At 44.8% G+C, this 26434-nt stretch overlaps 1 protein-coding gene across 5 annotated transcripts in view; it reads left to right on the forward strand.

The window, feature by feature from the left end:
• Positions 1–26434, forward strand: part of TRIM35 (tripartite motif containing 35) — a 229003-nt gene that overhangs the window by 61158 nt on the left and 141411 nt on the right. For all 5 annotated transcript variants that reach the window (XM_069605655.1, XM_069605656.1, XM_069605654.1 and 2 more), the window contains exon 5: positions 15231–15352. In XM_069605655.1, coding sequence (XP_069461756.1) covers positions 15231–15352 — 122 coding nt within the window. The remainder of the gene's footprint in view (positions 1–15230; positions 15353–26434) is intronic.

The raw sequence follows: 26434 nt of genomic DNA on the forward strand, positions 1-26434 counted from the left end.
GGTAGTACACTCTGAGAGGTCCAGACCCGCTCCTTGTGCAGGAAATATTAACTCTGCTAGAAAAAGGCACTATAGAACCAGTGCCTGTAGCGGAGAGGAACGAGGGCTGGTACTTCACTTATTTTTTGATTCCCAAGAACTGGGGACTGAGACCTATCTTGGATTTGGGATACTGAAGGTCAAATTCAAGATGGTCACGCTTTCTCAGATCCTTCAGGTCCTCCAACTTCAGGATTGGTTGGTGTCATTGGACCTTCAGGATTCTTATTTTCATGTGCCGATCCATCATGAGCACAGGAAATACCTGAGGTTCGCCGTTGGCAGATCGCACATTGTTTCGAGTCCTGCCATTCAGGTTGACCTCGGCCCGAGGCTATTCGCCAAACTGATGGTGTTAGTGGCAGCACATCTCAGGAGGGGGGGGGAAATTCACATCTACCCCTACCTGGACGATTGGCTGAACAAGCCCTGGATCATCTCGACGTTACCAGTCACTTGCTTCACAGACTGGGCTTCTCCCTCAATTTCAAGAAGTCCCATATGACACCTTCCCAACAGCTCCAGTACATTGGGGCTGTCTTGGACACGTCCTTGGGGAAGTGCTTGCCACCCAAGGTGAGGGCTCAGAACATTCTCCAGATGGTTACCAAATTTCAGAATGCCCAGAGTCTTCCAGCCTTCGAATTCTTAAGGTTGCTGGCCTCATGGCATCCTGTATTTTTCTGGTGCCAGAGGCCCATCTGAGAATGAGGCCCCTTCAATGGGCGCTCAGGAATCCATGGTCTCAATTCTCAGGCAAGGAAAACCTCATGGAAGGAGAACGTTTTTGGCAGCCAGGTCCAGAGCTAACTGTAGAGACGGACGCTTCCCTCGCAGGATGGGGAGCTCACGCCAATGATCTGGCAATCGGCGGTCTTGGTCTCCATCGAAGTACAAACGTCACATCTCTCTTTTAGGAGCTGAGAGCAATCCGGCTAGCACTGAAGGCTTTCCGGCGGTCTGTACGGGGGAAGAATGTCCTGATAATGACGGACAACACAGTGGCCATGCATTACCTCAACGATGCAGCTCTGGTTATGGGCAATTCAGGAAGGAATCTCCCTGACGGCGGGTTCATCTGGCTGGAGAGGAGAACACGGCGGCAGATGCTCTGAGGTGGCAGAGCAGTCTCCCACGAGTGGGAAATGGCATAGGAAGTCCTTCAAGAGATCTTCAGCCCTTTGGGGAACCCCGCAGGTGGAGCTGTTCACGACTGCTGCCAACTGGAAGTGCGAGCAGTACTGCTAAAGGGAAATTCCTCTGAGAGGAGCTCTAAGAGACGCGTTCATGGTGGATTGGGAATTCCCGCTACTGTACGTGTTTCCTCCAGTCCCCATTATTCCTCAAGTTCTCAGGAGGTTAAGGCGGTTCGGGTCCCGCATGATCCTAGTTGCTCCAGATTGGGCCAGGAGATCGTGGTACCCGGATCTTCTGAAAATATCCACCTGTCCTCCGATGCATCTCACTCCCTTCCCTCCCCCTTACCCCCCACCAAGAGGACCTTCTGTTGGGGGAGAGAGGTTGGGTTCTCTATCCAGAGGTCAAGAGACTCAATGGAGGTGTTGCTTTCGGGCAGGCAGCCGGAAACAAAGTCTGTGTAAGTTCTGCGACTGGTGTAGAGGAAAGAATGTTGATCCTTTTCAGTGTTCAACTCCGGATGTTCTATCCTTTTTTGATTTTATTGGCAGCCAAGGGTCTTCAGGTGGGGACCATTAAAGGTTACCTAACAGTGCTCTCCATCTTTAAGCGCTCATTAGCGGAATGCTCTTATTTTAAGATTTCTTTGGTTACTCAATTTCTAAAAGGGCTCACAAATGTGTTCCTGCCTTCACCTTTTCAGGTTCTGGTTTGGGACCTTAACTTGGTCTTAAGATTTTTGATGGGTGCTCCATTTGAACCTTTACACTCATGTCCATTGAGACTGTTAACCTTTAAGACTATTATGTTGATTGCTCTTACATCGGCACATAGAGTGAGGGAGTTGCAGGCTCTTTTCTCCAAGCCACCATTACTGTATTCCACAAGGACAGGGTTGTATTGAGTCAGACCCTCCTTTCTACCCAAGGTAGTTTCAGACTTTCATTTGAGTCCAAAAATTGTGCTACCTGCCTTCTATCCTCCTCCGCATCCTAGTAAGGAAGAAGAAAGGCTACATAGGTTGCACCCTAGGAGAACGTTTAGCGTTTGTCCCGAATGTCCAAGGTGAGTGGATGACCAGCTCTTTGGGTATACCGAACACAAACTAGGCCAGGTTGTGTTTAAACAGACCTTGTCTAGGTGGATCATCCTCATTCTTTTGAATGCTATACTTTGACGGGCAAGGCCCCTCCTGAGGGCTTGTACGCTCATTCAACCATAGGCATGGCTACGTTGACAGCCATGCAAAGGGGTGTCCCTATAAAGAACATACGTGATGCTGCAACGTAGTCTTCGCTACACACGTTTACCAATCATTGCCTGGATACTTCCCATGCTCGAGGTAGTGTTTGGTAAGGCAGTCTTTCATTCTGCCCTTTAATTTCTGATCTTAATACATTTTTCACCCTCCAATTATGGATACTGCTGTGGGAGTCTGTCAAAGATGAGGAATACGTTGGAGGACACAATCCATTAGAAGAACTTAATTACCCCTGGTAATGCTCTTTCGACTGAATGTTCCTCCAACGTATTCCTCATCGCTCTCCCAACCTACCCCTCTGTAGAATTTCCCGTGTTGGAACAAAAGCTGTAATAGCAACGCCGAGTACGGTCAGGCCCGACTTGTGGCCACTTCTCCTCCACGTGGAGGGGGGGGAGAAGAACTGAGGCTACGGGCGCTGTGCGTGCTACTTATAACATCTGACGTCCCACTCGATACAGGCCTTTGAGGGACATCGACGCAGGGCGCCCTCTGCTGATAAATTTCCGAAGCAGCCGAGCTGTGGACACTAGATGTCAAAGATCAGGAATACGTTGTAGGAACATTCAGTCGAAAGAACGTTACCATGGGTAAGTAACTTGTTCCATTTTAAAATATCGCTTGAAGTGGTGCCTTGTCAACATACATTTCAGGCGACAAGGGGTAAAAAAGCTAGGATTAAAACCAAATTCTGGGGAGCACATGAAATATTGGAATACTTGATATGCCAGAATGCAAACTGCAGCAAGCATTTGAAGGAAGCATGTGCTTGCACCAATCAGAAAATTGTATGCCCCATAGAAACAATGGGTGCGCTGTATACCGTTCTGTACTTGTGGCATTTTACACTGAAGTAGATCCTGATAAAATATTTACGGGCTTATGATTTACATTTTATATCAATGTAACCTTGTTATGCAGTATAAGTAGGGGTGTAAATGATGCTACAGCTGCCCTGGACTCTGAAAAGGACATGATCTGGTAACTTGATGATTGCGGATTCCGCTTGAAATACACTTCAGGCATGGACCCTTGCTTTAGCATCTTCCAGGCATGGTGATGTGACCTTTTTGTGTATCTTTTTTCTCAGTAATTGTATTCTTCCTTTTAAAAATGGTGTCAAATTCTTACGCGGTGGCTTGAAGGGGTCCGAAATGCGAGACAGAAACAAAGGTATGTTTTCTCAAATGTTGCCATTTATTCAAAGAAGTGGGATGAGCGCCTCACTCCCTAATCTAATAGAGATCCCTACCTAGCAAACTAAAGAAAACTGACCTAATGTCCCAATTATCTCTGACCCCCGCACTTGTATACACAACAAAATTATACAAGGAAATATGGCTAATGTTTAGTTCAACAAAACAGTATTGCAATTTAAACTCCAATGTTCTTGGAAGTACTCTTTGTGACTAGGGGTGTATTCCCTTCCTCTGGATCAACCTAGGAACACTCCAGAGTATAGACTGTTCTATTCAAAGAGATGTCTTTTTCAACCATAGTCGTTCTTAAATAAACAACAAATGTCCTTTTTACCACAACTGGTTGACTGTTCAAACAATTAAATGGTTTCCACAATCATCCCTCCTGTAAGGATGATCGACTTTCTCCCTAAACTTTTCTCGCAAAACACTGGAATGGGCGGGTCACACTTTCTCAACACTTCTTCTTGTCCAGATGACCCATCACTCTTTTTCAATACTAGTTCTGTTCATAAAAATATTTTTCTCAGGATAGCAAACAACTTGACTCAGTAACATACTTCTATTAAACACAGGTTATTTCCTCAAATCTTTCTGCCAAAAAGATATCAAACTATCATTGTCTTTGAAAAGCCCCTATAAGCTCTTTCCTGGAATACTTTTCTGCTAGGAAGAAAACTCCTACCACTACCTTTTTAAACTTGGTGTCATGATCACTGCTTCCAAGGAGCTAGGACCAGCCCAACGTCCTTGGAAGCAGGCCCCTAACCTTCATCCTAGGCACCAGCCGGTCCCCACTGGGACCTTTTGGACCTTGTCCTGGCGCCGGTGGCACCAGGCTCATCAAAGTCACTGGTCCCGGCACTGGAAGCGCCGGGCTCATAATTTGTATGAAGATGCTTGGGTGGACTTACCTGCAGCAGACCATGCTGCTTACTTACCAGCCACATAGGAATCCTCTGTGAGCCGGGACTACTTTCTTACCTGGGTGGGGCAAGCTCCACTCCCTGGATACAACACTGGAACTCTTCTGGAACAGGAACTCTTTTCTTACCTAGACGAGGCAGTGGAGGAAGACGCCTCATCACTCCAAGGCTATTTAAACCACACCCGATTGATGAAACGTGCTTTGCGTTATTCTGCATCTGCAGCAGAACGCTCACTGTGTCTGTTCCAGTTTTCTTCTTTCCGATCCTGAACCTGCAAGAACAAACGTTTACCATTCCTGTATCCAACCTTCGGTAGCACCTGCAAAGACAAGAAACAACAGGTTAGCACGGCAACCTTCACGCGCAGCGCTTTCCTCACCTGATCCATCGGCAGCTACCATCTCTTCACGCTGCTCCTCCGCCTGTGAAGACAAAAGCATAGTTATTCCTGTGTGGAATTACTTACCGGCACTCCGCGAAATCCGGTTTTCTTCAGCGCTGCAATCCTGCACCTGAAAGACAAAAGAAGAGACATTAGACAGGTATTTTACTTACGCGCCATCGTGCCCGCCACAATAGGGCGCCTGCAAATACTCCGGCGTTTCCAGCGTCTCTTCAACACCCGAACTCACAACTGCAAGGGAAAAGAGACGGAGAGCTTTTGAAAAGCAGGCAACCGGCATTTACTTACGCATTTCCAAGCTCTTCATTCCAAGACTCTGGCTCAAACTTCGGCTTTCTTCACACCATCTTCTACCTCAAGACTCAAGAGCCCTGCAAGACAAATAGAAAAAGCATTATACAGAGCCCTGTTCCACATTAACGTGCCCACGCACCTAAAGACTGTAAGGACTTAAAAGGTGTCCGGAAACACACCGTTGCAATCCTCCGATGTCAAGAGGCCTACGTTTCACCCAGTGAAGGAACTGGCAACGGCACCCTGCACCAGACGCAGATGGAGAGTCCAGCATTCACCTATCTAAGGTGAGCACGTTCACCTTAGGGCTCCACGGAAAAGCGAGGAAGGGAAAGGGAGAGAGATACCCGACAACCCCAGATCATTAACCCCATATTCTTTCACCTGCAGATATCTCACTCTTCGAGTTAGACACAGTGTGAAGAGGCTCAGCCCCGGAAGCCAATCGAGTCCTGCACTTCACTTTTCGAGTCACAGACACCATCCTGCCAAGACCGGCGCCTCCGTGGGAATCAGGTGAGCGTTACACTTGGTTTGATTCCAATATTCTCCACTCTTTCGATGTGGTTTCACAATTTCACTTTTGGCAATGCAGGATATACGTTTTCCCAAAATGATCTCTTAAAAGGGGCCTTAGGCTTTGGTCGTTCTATTAAGGATCTTTCACAACTTATTGGCTGATGGTAATCTAGTTATGAGGTTTTCCCAGGGGTGGTCTTGGTCTTGTTTGCCTGTAGCTTCTTGGATGTAGATATGTTGGTTGCAGACTTCCACCACTGGTAGTTTGCCCAAAGCCTTTTGACAGCCTCTTGGCTGTAAGGTAGTTCTGGGTACAACCTTTCCCCTTTTTGGAGTTTGTCCAAAGTCTGTCTTCTTTGCCACTTTGCTTTGTTTGCTTTAATTGAATAATATTCATTAAATACATTCTGCTTAGATTCAGTAATTGTCCGCTATTCAAAATCATTAGTGAAGGACGGCTTTCTTGCATGGAGCTCCCTAGTGTCGGCATATCCACTCTGCCATCTCAGTCGGTTATTCACAGTGGCTCCCACTGGCTCGCGGCAGAGCTTCTGAAGTTGGCCTGCCCTCTCTCTCCTGCTTCGGCGAGCCTCGGGTAAGTTGCGCAGCGGTCTCCGGAAGCAATGGCAGCTCTGTTGATCTTCCTTGGCTTTTCTAGACTGCTTCGGTAGTATGTCGCCTTCACAGCTGGGTTTCTGGCTTTCACCCGTTGGGGTGACTTCTGCTGGGGGGCTTTTTTCATGGCTGCTGCAGCGCCTAGAATGGCTTGAGCTCCCTGCATGGCCAATAACTGCTTCTTCCTCTGCTTCATCTTGACGACTCCAACCACACAGCTGGGTCTTCTCCTGGGCTTTAAATATCCCGCTCAAGTGCTCCAATTGGAAAAGACTAGATGGCACCTTTTTGAATCACTCTGCTTCTGAGTTACTCTACTTAGTCCCAGTACTTCTGCCATTATGGGAACCGAATTCCAAGGGAGAATTGGTGATATTAAGTTCTATTTTACAACAAGCCATGTCCGTTCAGGAATGAGTCCTCCGGCAAGAGTCCCCTACCCTGTGATCCTCCTACATTAAACCACCCGCAGGGTCATGATCACGTAGCGGCTGCCTTTCTGTGGTCACAGGGGAGGCGGTGCATACCGGGTTTCTGGTGATTATCTCACTGGGTTCATCACAGGCTCTAGAAAACAATGTTTGACTTTTTTTGTACTTGAAAGATAGGCTGTTTCCTGGTTGGGTGGCTTTATTTGTGTGTTTTCTTAGTTGGTTACATGTTCTCTCGCTACTGGGTTGTTTACCATGTTTTAATTCTTTCAGGCTTTTGTATTTTTGTGCCTCTTTCTACCACAATACAGAAACTGAAGCTGCTGCAACAGAGCAGCCTTTTCTGTGCTCTCCCCATTGGAGCACATTACTCTGCATTATCCATGTGGCTGGCCTGATGAAAGGGCTTAATGGGCCTCCTGTTTGACGCCCATGATCTAGTCAGTTGTGAAGTCTCTATGGAAACCGTTCGTGAAACAATTGTTTAGTTCTCCAGCTACTGGATGACATAAATATTTGGACAATTGATTGTTTTTCTGGGACAATCGGGTACTGGCCAAAAGTACAAGGCAAAGCCAAGGTTTCTGTGCGCTTTGCACAAACCTGTACTAAATGTCTGCGTCTTGGTGTCAGAACGGTAAAAAGCAACAAGTAACTTTTCTCAGGAATCTAAATAAGGATTTGTTGAACTAAAAGTAGCTCCTGGCTCTAGCATAACCCATTCAGCAGGAGCTACCTCTGAAGAATGAGGCCCTGGTATTTGGAGCAGCAAATCTAATTGCCCCATGAAAGGTGAACTATAATTTTTATTTTTTTTTTGGTTTTGGCTTGCCACCTATAAATCCTAAACTATTGACATGGGAATAGTCGATTTAGGGGACATAGCATAGAAGGAGAACACACCATGCAGATGTTTGTCCACCCCATCAATCACCATGGCCATGCTACGGCCTATAGCTTTCCTCCCCACCCAAACCACGCCTCTTTTACTATGGTACTAGGCTGCATGGCCTGCATGCTTATCCGCAAGCCTGTGATGCGCAGCTGATGAACCAGTAAACTGAAATATTACCAAACAGGGGTTCTAAAACCCATATGGAGATAGATGGGGACCCCTGAGCTGTACCTATTTCAAACATATATACACCCTGATCCACCACACATCAATTGCCCCCTCACGCACTGTCGATGCTCACACAGGCACACAATGCCATCACAAACTGATCACACACTGCCTGCACATGTACTAGACCTACAGACCCACTGCCCTCCAACACTAACACTCTCCGCACACATTGCCCTCACACAACCACTTGCTGCCGCTCCACTCTAATCCTACTCCCTCCCTCCACCTGCCCCCCCCAAAGCTACCCTCCAAAACCATCTGACCACATACTGCCTACAGTGTCGTCACTCACCCTCCCACAAAAGCACATTCTGCCTGCCCCCACACAATTCTTCTCCACGCACATTGCCCACCCATGCGTACTGTACATACACTTCCCCACACTTTCAACACCATGCCCCAACCCTCCCCATGCACCCCCCACTAAATCTGCCCCACTGTGTCCTTAAACACAACCCCCACATTGCCTCAACACACACTGCCTCTACCCACATTAAGACGCCCAACTGCCCCCACCAAAACACATTGGCGAGCATTGCACAAATGCATGCCCACACACTGCCCCTACAAACTAACATTGGCCCCACACACATTCCCTTACAAAGACTGCATTATGCCTACACACTGCCGTTCCACATGAGCACACACTCCCACACGCAACACTACAGACCCTAACAGTTACTACCCCTCCCCCAGATCCCCTTTCACACACATGGCTTCACCCTTGCACACTGCCCACAGATGGCACAAACACAACACAGTCCCAACACTGCTCACATAAGCACTGTTACACACAAATTGCATCCACTCCAGGGATTTTTGTTCCTGGATATATGATGTTAATTCTAAAGGTGATGCACGTGCCTGTGCTAAGTCAGACCTCGGAGTCTGATAAGATGATGCATTTTGAAATAAATTGTGATTATTAACTGAAAGAATGCCACGCCTATCCCTACTTACCTCGGTTCAAAAGAAAATAACAAACTAGTGCTCCTCCGGATGTCTTACAAAAAGCTGTCCCAAACCTGTTTCTCCCCCCCCCCCCCCCTGGTAACCGGCTGTGCACTTGTGCGAATCAGAACGTACCATACCTAGAAAACGGTTTTGTGACTTCCCTCCCTGCATGGTAATGTCCTAAGGCACTTGGAAAACTGTGCAGAATTGTCATCGACATTTTCAGTTACCTCTGCTGTTAAATGTATTATGTCATCGTCTCAGAATTTTAAGGACTCTGAACTGTTTTTTCCCTTGTTCCCTCCTTCCTTGAGCGCTTTGGAACACTTGCTTTGTGTATAGGCGCTATACGAATACCATATAACCGAATGTCTGGCCCTATCACCAATACAAAAAGGAAACTAACTTGGCCTAGGAAAAGGATTTCTCCCCATTTTAGTTGGTTGATGGTAGGTTGGTTTTCTGACCCCACACTGTTATATTCTTTCAGGCCACTGGCCTTCTGAGGCAGTTCGAATGTCTTGGCAGTCTTTTTCCTGGTGGTGCTTGGTACAGGCCCTCGCACATGTTTTTATCATGTCACAAGTTTCAACTATATCCAATGTCTGTGTGGTTGCTCCTCGTCAGTTATAACCGGCTCTTTTGATTTGGCTTGGCCTTACTCACCACTCCTTTGGTAGGTTTGCTTGGATCTTGGGTTCAACCACTCGGGGGTATTTTGGGTATTCAGCCTGGTGTGGACTATGTGGCTTCTCAGCCCTTGTAGGATTGTCAGTTCTATGACCCCCTCATGGGGTAGGTTTGGGCTTTCGCACTCCTTGATTCCACATACATGGTTCTCGGCGGGCGTTCTCTTCGAGGGAGGTGGTTTCTCTGGCCAGCACTGAACAGGGACTCATAACTTCCCAGTCCTCGCTATAGAATCTCTAACTCCTGTCTTTGATGGACAGGATTTCAGCATTTGGTATGGCAGACAATGGAATGCCGCTTCTGGGGCAGCTTTGTCTCTGCTTTTTGGCGGCTCTGAAAATACTAAAGGTCCACCTTGTAAAATATTGCAACATGTATGTGCATGTATAATCTGTCCTCCATTCACTAGCCAATGGCTAGTGAAAATTGACTTTTGGCAAGTAAACTGTGCTGTGTATGGGGAGAATTGAGGTGTCAACTGACTTTTTACGCCTGCCGTGTTCCTTGAAATTAAGCTAATTGAATACATTATTTGTGAGCTTTCATGGTCTTGGCCTCTTTCTCGAGCAGACTTGAAATTAAGTAGTTAAAAACTAAATGTACAGCATAACAGGCCCCTAGAGTGGCATGAATTTAAATGCTAACCCCCCGATTTCTGCCACCCCCCCCCCACAATCGCACTCGTATTGCAGTCTTCTAGGCTTGAAGGATACACTGTTGAGTGGGGCAGGCTCAGTGGAAACAAATTTGGAGGGGTGCGGGGGCTGGAGACGCCAAACCACCTTGTTGGTCCTCTCAGAGGCAGTAGGGGGTGGTAAAGTGTTGGTTGTGGTAGATGCAGCCCTGTTGAAGTTCCGTATGTGGGGCCATTCCCTTGCAAGATCGGCGATTGAGCAGCCATCACCAAAGCAGGCTTTTGTCTTTAGAAGGCTGGTAGAGTGGAGGTGCAATCAGTCCTGTGTTGGGGTCTTTAACTTGTGTGGCTTGGTTTGCTAATTGTCCGTTAAATACTATATTTTTATAGGGGAAACTGGAGGGTCTGACTTGAGACGTGGGCCCTCACGCCTCCGAGAAGGTTGTGGTGCTGATGGGACTGGCTGGAGAAGGTCTAGCTGAGAGAGGCTGGTACAGTGCCAGTGAAGGTCTTTGGAAAAACCTATGGTGTCCTATCGTAATATTGTGATTGCTGCATCTGTGTCATTTGGTATAGTGACTTATGAAAACTGCAATATTTGTTCAAGCCATCTGTGAGTAATGAAACTGTGCGTGCATCTGAATTCAGGCTTTGTCCTGAAATTTCTGTAGAGTACTGCAATTTTAAGATCCAGTGTATGATTCGATTCCAAAAAATGCTCGCTGGTCTGTCATTTGCATCGTTTGACACTGATGGTGGAGGTTCATGTGATTGACCTTTTCTACTACGTGGTAGCCCTGCCTGTGGCATTTCAGTATAAAATGTTGTTGGATGCACATGTGGAACACCCCATAATGTTTTTATCCTGCCCTATGTGGGGCATCTTTACATGCAATGGTTCACTTTTCTTTGCTAGTTGTGTGTATTATCTAGCCATTTTTTTCAGATTGGCTTTTTTTTAAAAAGGGTATCTCGGGAAAAGCCACACCTCTGTTCATCTTGTTGCAGAATGGGTTGTTATCTTGTGGAGGGCTTACAACTCTTACTTGACCACCAGTAGCACCTATGTTTGGGCCTCTTGTTCTGTATTCTAGGCGGTTGGTCCGAAGGATCTCTGATCCCTGTGAATCTGGCTGTCCACAATTCTTTGGTTCTATGCATGGTTTAGAAGGTCTGATCAAAGCTAGTCTGTATCCTAGTTCTGTATGTGAGCATATGTGATGATGCTTGGCTGAATATTGTAGCATACCTTGGGTGCAATGGGTGGAAGGTGTCTCTTCAAATAGATGGCCTGTTCGGTTGGTTTATGATATAAGGTGGTCTGTAGCTTGTCATTATTTGTGTTGAGGAAATAGTTTTTAGGAGAGTGGTGGTCATTGGTCATTACATTTTCTGTGGAACCTTGGGGGGGGCTGGTGGTTGGGGCAGAGGGGTAGCTAGGAGTCTGGGGTAGGCACACATGAACAAAGTACCAGGTACTCGGTTATCTGGTACAAGGACATGACATTAACACAATGTGTTAATGGATGTCATTTTGAAATGTCTAGTCTTGTTTAGTTCCCTGGTCGTCGTCCTGCTGCTTTTTGTAGCATCTTAGTTGCCTGTGTTAATCCTGCATATTGGAGACACTCGATGTGCACACAGCTTTAGTATTGCATGTTGTGAGAGACCGGAGGATATCACACCTACCCTTGGATCCTCTTCACAGGTGGCCAAGGAAAGGCCATCACGTTTGGATCCTGGCCCTGGGGGAGAAGATGCAAGAGAGCATCACCTGGGTGGAGGGTCCTTGGGTATTGGGAAGAGGATATACACAGGTGGGACATGGTATTCCCCCTTTTCCTTGAGAACCAACCTCACCCTCCCGTTATAGGCTGTTGTAAATCATTTCCCCTCATTAATGCCATTTATAATACTGGGAAGAGGCAACTAGGAGTAATGCACACTAACATGTCATTTCACAACTCCAGTCCTGAGACTAAGAAGAGGCCTGCTGACTGTTGTAAGGGTCACTCATGTCCAGAGTACTCCACTATGGTTGGGCAATTGGTCCGGAGGACTCACACCTGCAACCTATTAAATGGTTGCAGGTGCATGAAAGGTGGAGCCGACAAGAAGAGGGAGAGCAGGAGAGAAGCCGGGCCGAGCATTGTGGGCCTGAGGGAGAAATCCTGTGGAAAAGGAAGTGGTCGAGTAGGTTCCTGCTGGGAAGCCAGGACACTGGCACGTACCCAAAAGGAACTGTGGAGCCAATACCCAGGTGGGCCGAAAGAGGGCCCCAGTGGTGGGAGCCTCACTGTTTGATGCCCATATCAGAAGCTGCAGGGCATATATCTATGCTTCAAACTAACGTCCGCATCCGTGGGAAGCAAGTGTAGCTGCCTCCTACAGAGAGCCGTGCGAAGTGCGAGCGCGGCTCGCAAATTATCGGAAACATGTATGCGGCAAAGAAGAGAGCCGCCACCTGAAGGAGACGCTAGGGACCAGTGCGTGAATAGATAGACAAAAGGGAACACTCGTACCGGGGCGCTCCTGAGGGCTGTTAAAGGACAAAAGTAAATGCCAAATGAAAGAAAGATGTGCAAGATACAGTAAACCCTAAGTAAACGGTTGTGATAAATAATACGAATAGAATGTACTGTGAGAAAAATAATAAAAGCTACACACTATCGAATACAAAACGAAAAGCTTTTGACAAGCCTATGAAAGCTTTTGACAAATGTTTACAAGTTTGGGTGAAGTACACATACAATATATTGAATGCAAAGAACAAAAATTATGAAATGCAATGAAAAGGATTGAATATTACTGAAGTGAGAAGCTGCGTGGTAAAGGAAAGGGAGTACCACAGAGTGAACAGACATTGTGGCCCAAGTCAAGAGACTGGCAAATAGGAAAACAGTGTGGCGAAGCCAAAAGGCTGGCAAGCAGAAAGCCAAGTGAATGTGAACCAGATCACAGGTGCAGTTACAAAAGAACCTGTGTGGGCAAGAACTCCTAGCGTAACCGGTTGCATAACCTGTAATGGGTGGACCGTGCGGTCCGGCAACTGCCTAGTCTGGGGGGGGGGGGGTACTCTATCTGTGACAGCCAAAGAAACCTACCGAGAGCAAATCAAAGTGTATGAAAGGTTGCTGAAGTGAATCAGAAGAAAGCAATCTGCATGAACTGTCCAAGAAACCAGGAGTACAAAGTTGATTTGGAACTGGTTGTGAATCTTAAGACCCTGTAACTAAGTGCAAGTGGGACAAGCTGATGTTTTGGAGAAGGGAAACCTGAGACCTTATTGTTGCTGCCTTGAGGAAGGGAACCTCAGACCTCTTTGGAACTGTATTCTTGGGGGAAGGGAGTCCCACGACGCTGGAACCGTTTTGAACTTGGGGAAGGGGAACTCAAAGCAAGCCCAGAGCTGGAAGACGCTCAGACATTTTATTTGGAATGCTATTTCTATTGTTGCTGAAAATCCCACACATTGTTTAGCTTTAGTTGTGAGGGCAAATGTAGGTTTTGGAAACACTTTCAAGTTGAACTTATCTGACTTTCCTTTAGGTAAGGCAATCTCACCTTAGCATAGGGCAAGTTAGGCCTTCAGCCATCCTGACATAAACTACTTAAATAAAAAAATAAAAAAAATAAAAATTGCTTTGAATCTGTCTTGCTTTGTGATGCCTTCAGTATATGTTTAAATGCATTTCTGCCTCTAACACACTCCCATACACAACTAAAAGACGCATCAAAAGCATCGCCAAAAATATAAACCTGAAACTCATTGTAAAATACATGTTTAGTACAGCGGAAGTGTGTACCCCCTCGAAAGTGTGTAACCAATTTAGGTGCAATAAATACCTTGAACATTTATGTGCATGAAAATACGCAATTTATGTAACGAGACGACCATAGCCATACACTGACCCCCTCCCCCAAACATACCAGGGCTAAACAACTCTGTAGGCACCGGGGTGTGGGGGGTAATGAGAGAAAGAAGCAGTACAAAGTAACCTAGTAGAGAAACTTGTTCAAACTTTCAAGGTGTCAAAAGCTGGTCTTTGCTGTGAATTACCTCATGAATAGTATCTGACTGCTAGCACTTGCAAGCAACGTACCATGGCTTTCCTGCGTTTGGAGTAAGACATGCTAGCACAGCATATATACTTCAAGGGGGTAATGACAGCTGATTTGTATTCCGTGGGTAGGAAAGGGCTGGTCTGTGCAGTGCTTTGTGGACCAGAGCGATCAACCCTGATAGTTGGATTAATAATGAACGTGATGGGGAGGGGGGGGAAATTTAATTGGAACAGATACACTTGATCTCCTTACGTAATTGCCTGCTCGCTCATGTTTGCAGGTCTCTTGCTGCTTCCGGGCTAGTTTAACCACCTGATAGTCCTTATTTGATCCAAGTTAAAATATGGTGGACAAAGTGGGTTCTGTATTGAGAGGCATTCCGATTCAACCTTTAAAATAAAAAAAAGGGTCTCCTGTCTTGAATGACCAAAAAGAACTGTGATAGCATTATGATCTAGTAAATGAGCAATGGTGGTGCTTAGTAGCCTAAAGTTGCCTTTGAAGGGGGTAGTAATTACAGGACTAGCAATGTCTGTCGTAAGGTGGGTTGAGGATTATGTATGGCAATTGCATGCGGTTGAGTCTAACAATGGAGCAAAACACCTAATGCTTTGTAATCTCCCATAAGACAATCAGAAAATTGACGAACTTTAAAAATAAATTACTCGCAGTAGTCCCTATTGTACTCCTAGTCAATGGGCCCATCGTCCAACTCCTTTTAAGATGTACAGGAATTTGGTCCGATGGGACTTGTGGGTGGGTCAGAATTCTGTGAATGAATGCTGTTTGCCACTGCTTGGCATTCTACACTGCCCAACACTTTTTGGATTCTTGCAGGCATGGGCGTTTCCTTGTTGGTGTCTTTATGGTAGACCACCAAGCCCAGTTATATGTACTAATCCTCATAGTTTCCCTCTTCATTTGTAATTTGCAGAATTGCCTGCACAGTAGATGAACCAGAAGCTGTCCCAGCAGGCACGCTGATTGATGTGGCCCACCACCTCGGCTCTCTGCAGTACAAAGTCTGGAAAAAGATGGTAAATGCCATTAAAGTTGGTAAGTTAAGTGACATTGCTGCTCAAAGTGGTTTTCTGTGTTGAGATTTGGTGGGGGGGTGGCGAATTGGATAGTACAGGAGTAAGAACAAATCCGTAACTGAATGATTGATGCTAAAAACAGAATAAAGTAAGAATTAATTGAAATAATGGAAAGAAATATTTCTGATCATAGCGGGCCCACACAATTTGTAAGCCATAAATGCTGGAATGGCGGTACTTAATCTAAGGCACAGCTTGTGTTGGAGCTACCGCTTGCTTGTCATGGATAATTTGTATGAATGACTTAGCAGATGTGATGGATGACACTGACCCTAGTGGCCATACCCACAGCCTGAGACCTAGGTCGGTGTGTTTAAACAAAGTGGTATTTGTTTCTGAAGTGGGGTGTTAGTTTTGTTTTTAAACATATCTGAATAGATTGGGGGTTCTGCCATGTTCTTCCATAAGGAGTATTCGATGCACATTCTGTTGTCCCAACTAAAGGAGGAAAATAACTTCACTCCCTATTCCTGAGCAAAATAAATGTAAAATTGTATTGGAGCTGTGGTAATAACGTTGGGTTCTTGTGATCTGATTGGTTCGTGCCACATGCAGATGTGCTAACCATCTGCTCCAGTAATTACTTGGGTCCTGCTCAAGGATCTACTGTAGATCATTTGACCCCATTCCATGTCCTGTGGAGTATTGAAAAATCTATAGAAAAGATGGCCTGTAGTTCTCCCCTTCCCCTCCCAGACCATGTACACTAAACCTTTCCCTCCTGTTGTGAGCTGCATCCCTCTTGAGTACTGCCCACTAACTTTACTTTATGGGTTCCTTGGGGTGAACCGTGACTTTATTTTTTAAAAACAAATATGCCACCACCAAAAAAGATGTAGCTCTCAAATCTTCCAAACTCCATTAGCTGATGAAAATCATCAGAACTATGGTTGGCCAGCTTTTATTGCTTAATGTTTTTAGTGTTTGTAAAAAAAAAAATTTGTATTGAAATTGCATAGTTACACTAGCTTTTGGTCTGCTAGTGCCTGTGTTTATTCAGTGGCAAGTGCTTTGATGGGCTGATTGTAGCCTATTCAGTGGTAGAGAATTCCAGTGTATCTAAATACACACTTGAGATCGGCAATTAAAGCAAACTATATGTCATCACAAAGTGTTGGGTGAAGTCTCTGGGGTGTAGTCTGGTGGTCATCTCTGAACACATCTCCGTCCACTCTGTTAGAGGTATTCAAATGCTCAGGAAGTGCAGATTGGAATTGCAAGTATCTTATTTTTTTTTTACACTTGCCAATTCTCCCCCCCCCCACCCCCCGCCACTTATCTTAGCAAGGGGCAATCAGCTACTGTGAGAAGAACCAAAGGTTACAAGTGTGCAATTTCCTTGCATGTAGGAGAAAGTCCGCATAGCCAATGGGTTTTAAGCATAGTTTTTGACTTCAGTTGGTAATGGTCGAATGAAAGACCATCAGTATTGGCTAAACATCCAGTTTCAGAATGGATCCCAGGGATTTTTTTTACCTCCGTAGAGAGAAAGCAGAATTCAGTGTCCTACTTGAAAAGGCTGTCCCACAAACTTTCTTTAGAATGTTGCCACTTAACAACTTAATCATTTGTGGAGGAACGGATCTTGGATACCTTTTCAGTCGGGGATCTATCTCAGACCTGCGGACAGAGTGCTCTGATAACCGTATGGGACGAGCTGTTGGGAGACTGGCAAAAAGGTCCTTTATCACTTTAGGCTGTGATAAATTTGTCGGCAGCCTTCGCTACCGTGAATTATGACAACCTTTGTCTTTCTACTGGTGCCAGAGAGTCTGAGCAGGACTGGTTTTGGTATTTTTTTTTAACAGAGCAGAGGGAGAATATGGGGAATTAGTGTAGATTGCAGGGTTGGGGTGTCCACAGCATTGACCAGTCCTCTATCTGTATTAGACCACTTTGGCTCATCACCTGAGATGCAGGACTTCATTTTCACTCCTATGCTGATGCATAACGTTGCATTCTCAGTGTATCTTGCATAACGTGGCAAAAGTAGGGAGTTACCACATTCACTAATTGCACCCATTTGATCGAGGACTATTAATGGATTGAGCACCAGCCCGCTCCCCCGAGGCATTCTATTGATCTGCTTCATAGACAAAACCTCCCCAGTTTTCTCTAGGCTGCAGACTCCCTTTTCAGCCAAAATGAAAAATCGAGCACTATTTTGTTAAGCTTATTTTCAATCGGCGCATAGATCGATGCTGTGGTAAAGAACCTTTTTTAGAATTATTTTACAAACCTTGCATTTCATTCCTAAGAAGTTTAGCATGTGAAAGTAAGTCCAGATCCATGCCAAACTGGATTATACTACTGCACTTCCTGACTACCAGCTTAATTCTTCTGGGAGTTGGGAGGGTGGGGGTGAGGGAACAGAGTTCAGATGTAGGTGGAAGTTAACCATGCAGAAGTCTAGTCTTTCATCTACGACGATGAGACCAGGTGTCGGGTGTATGGTCCACAGCCCTGGCTCCCAGAGAAGACTTGGATAGCATTTCATATGATATTTTATTTTATAACGTGCTTAATACCCAGAGGTTTCTAAGTGCGGACCCGGTGATCGAACCAGTGTTTCCCCGTGTCTTGCTTCCAAGGCGAGCACGTTGCCCCTGAGCTATCCTCCTTATTGAACCTTTGTCCCTTCATGAACTGCCCTTTGGATGATTAGGAGTATAATGAAATGGGGAGGATGGGGGACAGACGCACCAGCTCATCAGATCAACACTTGCTAGTTGTTCCTTAGTTTAGAATTCTTTCCATGCTCTGCGGGATGCCCTACCCCCATAGATTTGGCCCTTTCTTTGACTTCATGACCTTTCATCGAAAGATCTTGGAAAAACCGTACTCTTGAATCGAAGTTGTGCCTTCCATCTTGCTAGTATACATCCAATGGTGTCTGAGCAATTACGTTTGTAGTGTTGTACATTACAAATTCCTATCCTTTCATTTTGTTGGCCTAAGACTTTCACCTGACATGGGAAATCAAAACGGTCGTCTTTCCAAATCCTAATTTTGAGGCTAAAAGTTCTTTTCACAACTTTACTACATGAGGGCACTAACATTCTACCTTGAGCACACTAAAGCATCTAAATCACTGTTGTGGGGTCTTACTATGTAGATTTGCTGAGGTTATGCCTCAGCAAAAGTCTTCCCTCTCAAGAGGCTTCATGGCCATCTGGTCAGGGCTGTGGCTACGTCCAAAGAACTGTACCCCTCAGACATATGTAAGATCACCAAATGGGCACACTTGCACACTTTTCTTTCCAGATATGGATGCACGTTCCAAGGCCAATTCCCAAGAGCGCAACATTGGTTGGACAACTGCCTTTTTATTAAAATTGCCCCTCCAATGCTTTGTATTCTCCTAGAAGAAAACCAGAAAATGGACGGAATGTAGTGACTACTGTACTCCGAGTCCATATGCCCATCTTCCAGCTCCCTTAAGATGCACAGGAGTTTGGTCTGGGTCCGACAGTATGTCCGGGGGAGAACTCTAATTGGAGTGCAGTTGCACCTCAGACTTTGGAATAGAATACTGCTCCGCATCACGCTGGGGCGCTGTCGCAAAGGACTGAATACCCAGCAGTATGGTAGAAAGAGGATTTCGACTTTAACGCTTTCTTGCCCCCATGCAGAGATTTGTATGCATCCCATGTGGCTAATATGCTTTCAATCCCAACTTCTAGATGGGTGGTATTTAAAAATAAGATGTAAAACCACATGGTACTGTTTGCAGACTCAGAATGATGCGACGCAAATGTTGGCCAAACCACTTCTATTTCCACAAGCCTTACATTGGTTGTTTGGACGATTGCAGCAAATAAAAGGCAATTCATTTAGTAACTAAATCATACTGATTGATTCACAACTTAATTTTGACAGCCACTTCAAATACAGATATTTTCTGGATGTTCTTCAGATTTGAACAGACCAGGGATGAGGCACCTACTCCTGAGATTCAGAGCAAAGTTGTTTTACCCTGTGTGAAACATTAACTCCACCTTTGTGGAAATGTCCAGAAAGGTTGGCATCTAAGGACATCTTTTCTTATTGGGTGGGCTCTTGCCTCTCTAAAAACAAAGCGGTATAGTTTGCCATCACTCACTGCACCTTTACCATCCATGCCTTTTCAGAAGCGAGCTTCAGTCTATTTTTAGAGGAAGGCTTTCTTTGTAGTAGTTGGTGCAGCCACCTTGGCTACCCCACATGCTCCAAGGCAGCAAGTCCTTTGGATTTATTGCCCTGAGAAAACCTTTCCTGTTAATTGTGGCCCTCTGCAGGCCTTCACCTGGCTGCTACTGCCTTCCTAGTTAGTTTTTTTCTATTTAATCTGTACATTGGGAGTGGTGAGAGAAGTCGCCTGCGTTTTGTAGGAAGGGCTACAATCTTGGTCCTAAACGCTCTAAACTTAACGAAGGTCCAGCAAAGACCCCCCCCCCCGCTGCATCCAGCTCGTTATTTAAAACGCATACACTTTTGCCATTGGTGAATATGAAAATGGTGCATTCAAATTAGTGGCAGATTTAGAACTACTGATTCATGGTGGCTTATGCCGGTTTCTAAGCAGTATCATGGGTGTTACTTAATTTAATTGTAGTTAATTTATCTTCCTTGGGATTAAGGGCTGATTGGGCCCATTGGGGTTCAAACCTGTGCCTTGCAGGATGAACACAGATGCGTGGGACAGCTTCCTGGCTCTCTACCATTGCCGCTCTAGCTATGGTCTTTCCCTAGACTTACCCACTAAAGATCCCTCCCTCCCCCCCCCCCCCCCCCCTTTCAACCACCTGGCACATGATACTGCTATTCATCATCCAAACCCTTCATGGACAGTGTTTCCTGGCATAACTATATAGTAATTGGCCTCTTCCTTCCTAGTACTGGGCCAGTTTTCTCAGATGCCAGAACCCTACCGCCTTTCTACATCCCCACAACATATGATTTGGGCTGTGTGCATCTTTTTCTTTTCTTGTACACTCTAAAGATGCTAGTCTGCTCTTTCAGCCTAGTTGTGGGGTCTCCTGAGCAGTTCCAAATGTGACATGGGGTCAGTCTAACTACTGTGTTTGTGTTTGAGACCAGTTCCTCCACTGGGCCATTTGCCAAGACTGCGTTAAGTCAACACCATCCCTCATGCTGAGGTCCTGTCCCCTGACCGATCCCACCAGCTTACCTGTTTTAGCACTGTTGCCTTGTGGTAGTCCGTAAACATGTCTATATATCGTTGCTGCATCTTTAGCCCCCATAAGTGTCTAACATGCAGAGACAGAGCTTGCAATGTATACAGCAGATGGGATCATCATTTTGAAGGATTTGACTTTTACCTACAGGGAAAACAGTATTCCATTCCATCTGGCTACTAAAATGTTCAGGTGACCCATAACCCTATTCAGCAAGGCATAAATTAGTTGTAAAAAATTGAATAGCAGAATTTGCTTATTAAAATATTTTGATTAGCAAACAAACCTATTTGATTAGCAATGGTATACTGATATTTTTCATGTCGCCAGAAGTTATTTGTACCCAAGACACAAAATGTGCAACAATTCAGCATTTTTGTGTACCGCTGAAGTAAGACATTAGTGAAAAATTGTCAGGCCATGAAAATTCTTTAACATAGTAACTTAGTTTACGTACTTGACCTAAGAGAAATGTGCTTGAAGCTTGGCAACAGATGACAAAAAATGTAAATTAGCTTTCTGGAAAATGATGCAAGTCACCAAAAACCCACTTTATGTTCTGCCACCCAGAGGGCAGCCGTGGACAGGGACATTTTACATGACATTGACTGCAAACAAAGTAAATATTAAAAGTTTCAAACGTCCCCTACGAATGGAACTCTGCCTTCATAAAATCTACTCGACTATGCATGCCCTGGACGAGTGTCTGTAAAGGGTTAGCTGCATGAATGGACACACAAAGATACAATGAAAAGGCTCTGAAAACGGTTTGGCCAACTCTCGTTTGTGCTGTTATACAAGGCAATCATAATCATAGAGCTAAGTGAGTTAATACGGTGGACGTTATTGCAGCAGATCTGTAGATGTCCAGACCGGGTGGAACTATTGATCACTACTTTGCATATATATCTAGTTTTTGGGTATTCATTATGTAAGGGGAAGGAAAGTAAGACTAAGCAGAACAGATGGTGTAGCAGACAGTGAATTGGACAAACTAGGTGGACAATTGTAGTTTGTGGTGGTCTCTCCTTCAGGGTAGCTGGTCTAAAGCAACAGGTTTATAAGATAGAATGTCCAGGAGTTTGGGTTCAGCTCATGGTTTGAGCACCAGTTGCAGATGTATGCATCCAGTAGGTCACAGAACTAGTTTTGCCATCAAAAGTATTTGGCTGTTATCATGTACATTTTCTATATGATGCATCTTCCCCAATAAAATCTAGTTGACACATATCTTTATATATACTAACCTAAACTTTACCATAAAGCATTGAGGCACTGCAGTGTTTTACAGTAGAAATACTGCATTATGCATTATGTAAGGAATGGAATTGCAGGATTATCTTTTTTAAAAAAAAATATATATGTAACACATACTGGTCTTTGCAAGGCAGTATATAGTTGGCTTAATAAAAGGTTCATCCCGATTTGCTTCTGGCTTGCAATTATTTGAAGAAAAATAATTGGCGACTAGCACTCTCACACAGGCCTTTGGCACATAAGAGTGGAGGAGATTACTGCAGTGAAGAGAGGAAAAAAGGGCAAGTGAGGAATGCAGGTTCAGCTGTGTTCATTGAACAGGGTAAATTAAATAGCTATTTTTGCTACACAAGTGTCAATTTAATTAGCAAGCCAGCAGAATTGCATAGCAAATTGCTATACAACACAGCTTCTTTTATGCCTTGTTCAGATTCCCCTGTAGCCTCTGACCCCAAGGGAAATATATCTACAGGTATTTAAACTGGTTCCCCTCCTAGTCCATTGGCCAGTTACCAAAGCAACAAGGATTGGCTGCTTCAACTTGTATCCAGAGACTTGCCCATTTGGACCGCAATGGAGTGCCTATAGTGAGTTGTCACAGGCATCTAGAGCCACCATATGGTCTGTCAACACCCTTGATTTTTTCTTGTTGATCTGATGGCTTGCTGTTAGCGTTCCAGGCTAGAGTAATGACCAGGTATCCCTGTCTCAGCGCCCCGCCCCACCCACTCATATCACTATAGGCTTGCAAATGGGAAGTGTGGGAAGGCAGAAGCACTTAATTTGCATCAATTGATACTGACAGAGTTGTCAATGTCTTCAAGGTAGGCTGGTGTGCTAGATTCCATAATCCCTGCCCTGGACGAAGACTGTTAAGGATTTTAACAATTTCATGTATGTAGTTCTACAAAAAATGTATTTGATATTTTCATTTTTGTTTACACTAAATAAAGTTCAAGTAACAGCCCAACTACAAAATGCTGGTATTGAAGCACTACATACAAAAAAAACTGGACTTGGACATGAGCTCCTATTCTGAAGTTCAGTGGTTTGGGCAAAACTGATCCAAGCATACCCTGGCTGCAGTAAATCTGGTTAAAAGTTTCTCTACCCTTCACCGTTTCACGCACACCCACCCATCCTTTGATACTGCAAATGGTGAGCAGGTTGCAATAGTTTCATTGCTGGCAATGCCTGCCACCTCGGCTGTCTGATCTGTTGACCCTAAATTTATTGTGGGTTTATGTTGGATGTTGGGGGCTCAGATGCAATTAATGGGACACAGTTCACAAGGATTAAATCCTTTTCAGTTGGTACAATTCAGAAAGGAATAGCTGGATACCTCATTTCGGCTTTGGTACCGCCTTTCCCATGGGGAATTTATCTTGCTACCTACTTGTTTCACTGTCCATATGCTTTACAAATTGAGTCCAATAGGCTTATTGTATGTGAGGTGAGACCAACCTTCAGTGGCAAGCAGTGGGCGATATGCAAGTGGCTGCAGGCACATTTATTTTGTCCATAATTTCGGCATCGGAAGGGAAAAATACCAAACAAGTGGCGCAGGGGCTCTTAATAAGCATTGAAGACCAGCAGCAAATGCAAGTAGGATTTGGGCTTTGGAGAGATTAGCCCTTTAACTGTTCTTAGCTCCCAGATATTTTTCCTTCACTGATACTCTGCACTATTTGCTCACTGTTTTTCTACTATTTGTTCCATGATGCACTCCCGTTTTATTTTAAATTTTTCTTTTTAACCCGACAACCAAAACAAATTCAATTTCCCCATTTCCTCCCCTCTCCCTCTGCACCACCTTCTCTTCTCATTTCTCATATTTCTTAGTTGGCTATGAACTTTTCACTTTCGTCGTCCTAATATTCAGAAGGCCTGCTCTTTTCTCTCCATTTTATGTGACTAAACTTTGCATGGTCTTCTATTTCCTCCCTTGACTACTATTCTACACCTGCTTAGTTTGACTACCTGCATCTCATCCTATCTGTCTTCATTCTGTCGGTTTCCTACTATGACTCATCCCTTTTTCCCCATCTCTTGTACCTTTTTGATTTGGCTACAATCTTATGTCTCTGTATAGTTTATAAATGTATCCATGGTTTCTCTGTGCTCTCCTCACTGGTATCCATTTCCCCTTGCTTTTCCCTCCTGCCCTCCCGGCTCTCAAATCTCAACCTTCTTTCTGTCGCATCTGCTTTCCCTTTTCTAAAAACTGGAACTCTGTTTACTCTGCTACTTTTCTTCACCTTTTCGGTTCTTGCTTTAAAGGCAATCCTTTCATATTAAATTCCTTCTTTATGCCTTATCTCCTCCATCATTGTTGAGTTATCATATAGTAAGCACTTTGGCAAAAGTGCTATATACATCAAATTAACAAACCCGAAGGGATAGGTAGATTTATTCATTTTGTGTCGGAGGATGTGGGATAGAAGTAAACACCAGTTTGTTGGTGGGGCGTAAAGAGCAAAGTAATGCCATTTGATACAGGTGATTTTTAAACTGTTTGGCTTTTTCCTTTTCTCTTCAATATATTTTATTTAAGCAGATAAAGAGCAGCAAACGATAGTAAATTCATCAAATTTGAAACGAATGCACAATTCAATGCAAGCCAAACAGATCAGCACACAAACTACAAAACTATAACGCTCAGATTGCTTTTGCAGACTTAGTTTGAGCTGCTTTTTCTCATCGTTTGCTAGGGTGATTTTTTTTATTTTTTTTTTTCTCTGTAGTTGGGGGCAGGTATAGTGCACAGATGTGCAATCTCAGATGAAGGATCATGAAAAGCATGAATGCCATCAATATCTGAAGAATACTGAGCAGAACTAATAATTTGAGGGGCATCCGGTCATTGCATCGAGAACCAAAGCATCGACAGCCATACCATCTAAAAAAAAAAGCATCTAAGGTTAAAAAAGGGGGGGGTGGGAAGGGACCCCCATTACAAATAAAATAATTAAAAAAAATGCATTGGAAGCTTTGGCTGTCGATGGACTATAAACCACTTTGAGGTATACGAAGGGGGCGGGTGAAGACTATAAAAAATAAAAAAAACAAACAAGGGTTGTATAATGCTAATGAATTCAGTTTGTGGAACCAGCAATGAGTGAAGGTGTGCAGATCAGCGTGCAAGGTCCGGTTTAATCCAGAGTTGGGGCTTCCTTTTAGACTAGCAAAGGATAGGTGGCAATTAGGGAAGAGTAAAAAGCTGGTGCAAGAGTAGGTTTTGCTAGATGAACAGACTGTAGATTAATCAGACGATTTATCTGAAATGGCTGCAGTTAGACCTTGATCATCTTGCAATTGTGGCGCTGATAGACAAGCTTATGCTTGATGGACCTGTCCGTACCTACTAGGACTTGAATAAGAACTTTTGGGAAGTGGCAGGGAGAATGTAAATGGGAATTGACTGAAATAATGAATCTTGGTGACAAGACAGGAGAAATATGCAATGGGTGAGTAATAAGAGAATAATCTCTTGCCCGTATATGGAATAGGAGTAGGTGAAAGATCATAAGAGCTTACTATGGCCCTGCTTTAAACTTGCAACCATCTGTTAATGTATGAGTACTCTGATGAATCCAATGGAGTCATCCCTGTTTTCCCAGGGATGACCACCTTCCATGTGGCCGGGGGTTGACTGATGCTACCTGATCCTGACCCTGGGGGCGACTGAGGGATGATCACATAGGAGGAGAAAACCTGTGGGAGGGAGTGGTGGTATCCACGGATGAGTCCGGGTATCACCCTTTCCCCTTGCAGGATGAATCTCCCATACAAAACACCTTAATGGCCAATTGTGATTCTTTACTGCTCCCTCAAAGGAGAGAGCGCTGAATTTCTCTCAAACCAGTCTACATGTCAACTTTCGAACACAAACTTGCCCGCACAACATGTTAAAAGTATTTCTCCAATGTTTGTGCATGTTAAAAAGAACTACTGTTCCCAGAAACACCTTAACACTGCAACGAGGAAGAGGAATGCAGGAATACAGAACAGGAAAAGCCGGAGTACAGGTACTCCAGTTGTTTGGGTCGTGCACCTATGCCTGGGAAATTTTAAAACTGGATCGCCAGAAGAATTGTCAGACCCCTGGTGGCTGCTCTTCATGTTACAGAGTTGCTGGGAGAAGGACGTTGGAGCCATCGAGAAATACTGCTCGATGAATATTTGACACAGGAACGTCAGAAGCAAGTACAGGGCTCCTGGGCATTTGCCGGTGGAAAGAAGCAATAAGACACTGGAGAACTGCGAGGAGCAGAGCAGCCTAACCAGAACCACAGTAAGCAGGGAAGCCGAAAGCAGAGCAGCGCAAGGAAGAGGGCTTCCTGAGGCTGTTATAGTTTGGCTGCAAGCTGACTAGGAAACGCTACGAAGAGCTAGTGAGTCCACACTGGGAAAACCAGAACTTATTGGCAAGCATGCCACTGGTAAAAAAGCTGTTTGTACTTTTTACTTCGAGGGGATTGTGTCCTCCGACGTATTCCACATCTATGATGGGTAATGACCACAGCTGTGCTGATTCAGAAAATTTTCGCCAGAGGCGTCCTGCGTCGATACGTTGTTCCTCGGGCCTCCGTCGAGGGGCGACATCA

Source organism: Ambystoma mexicanum, chromosome 4p (assembly GCF_040938575.1).
Source record: "Ambystoma mexicanum isolate Mex_15411 chromosome 4p, UKY_AmexF1_1, whole genome shotgun sequence".
NCBI lineage: Eukaryota > Metazoa > Chordata > Amphibia > Caudata > Ambystomatidae > Ambystoma > Ambystoma mexicanum.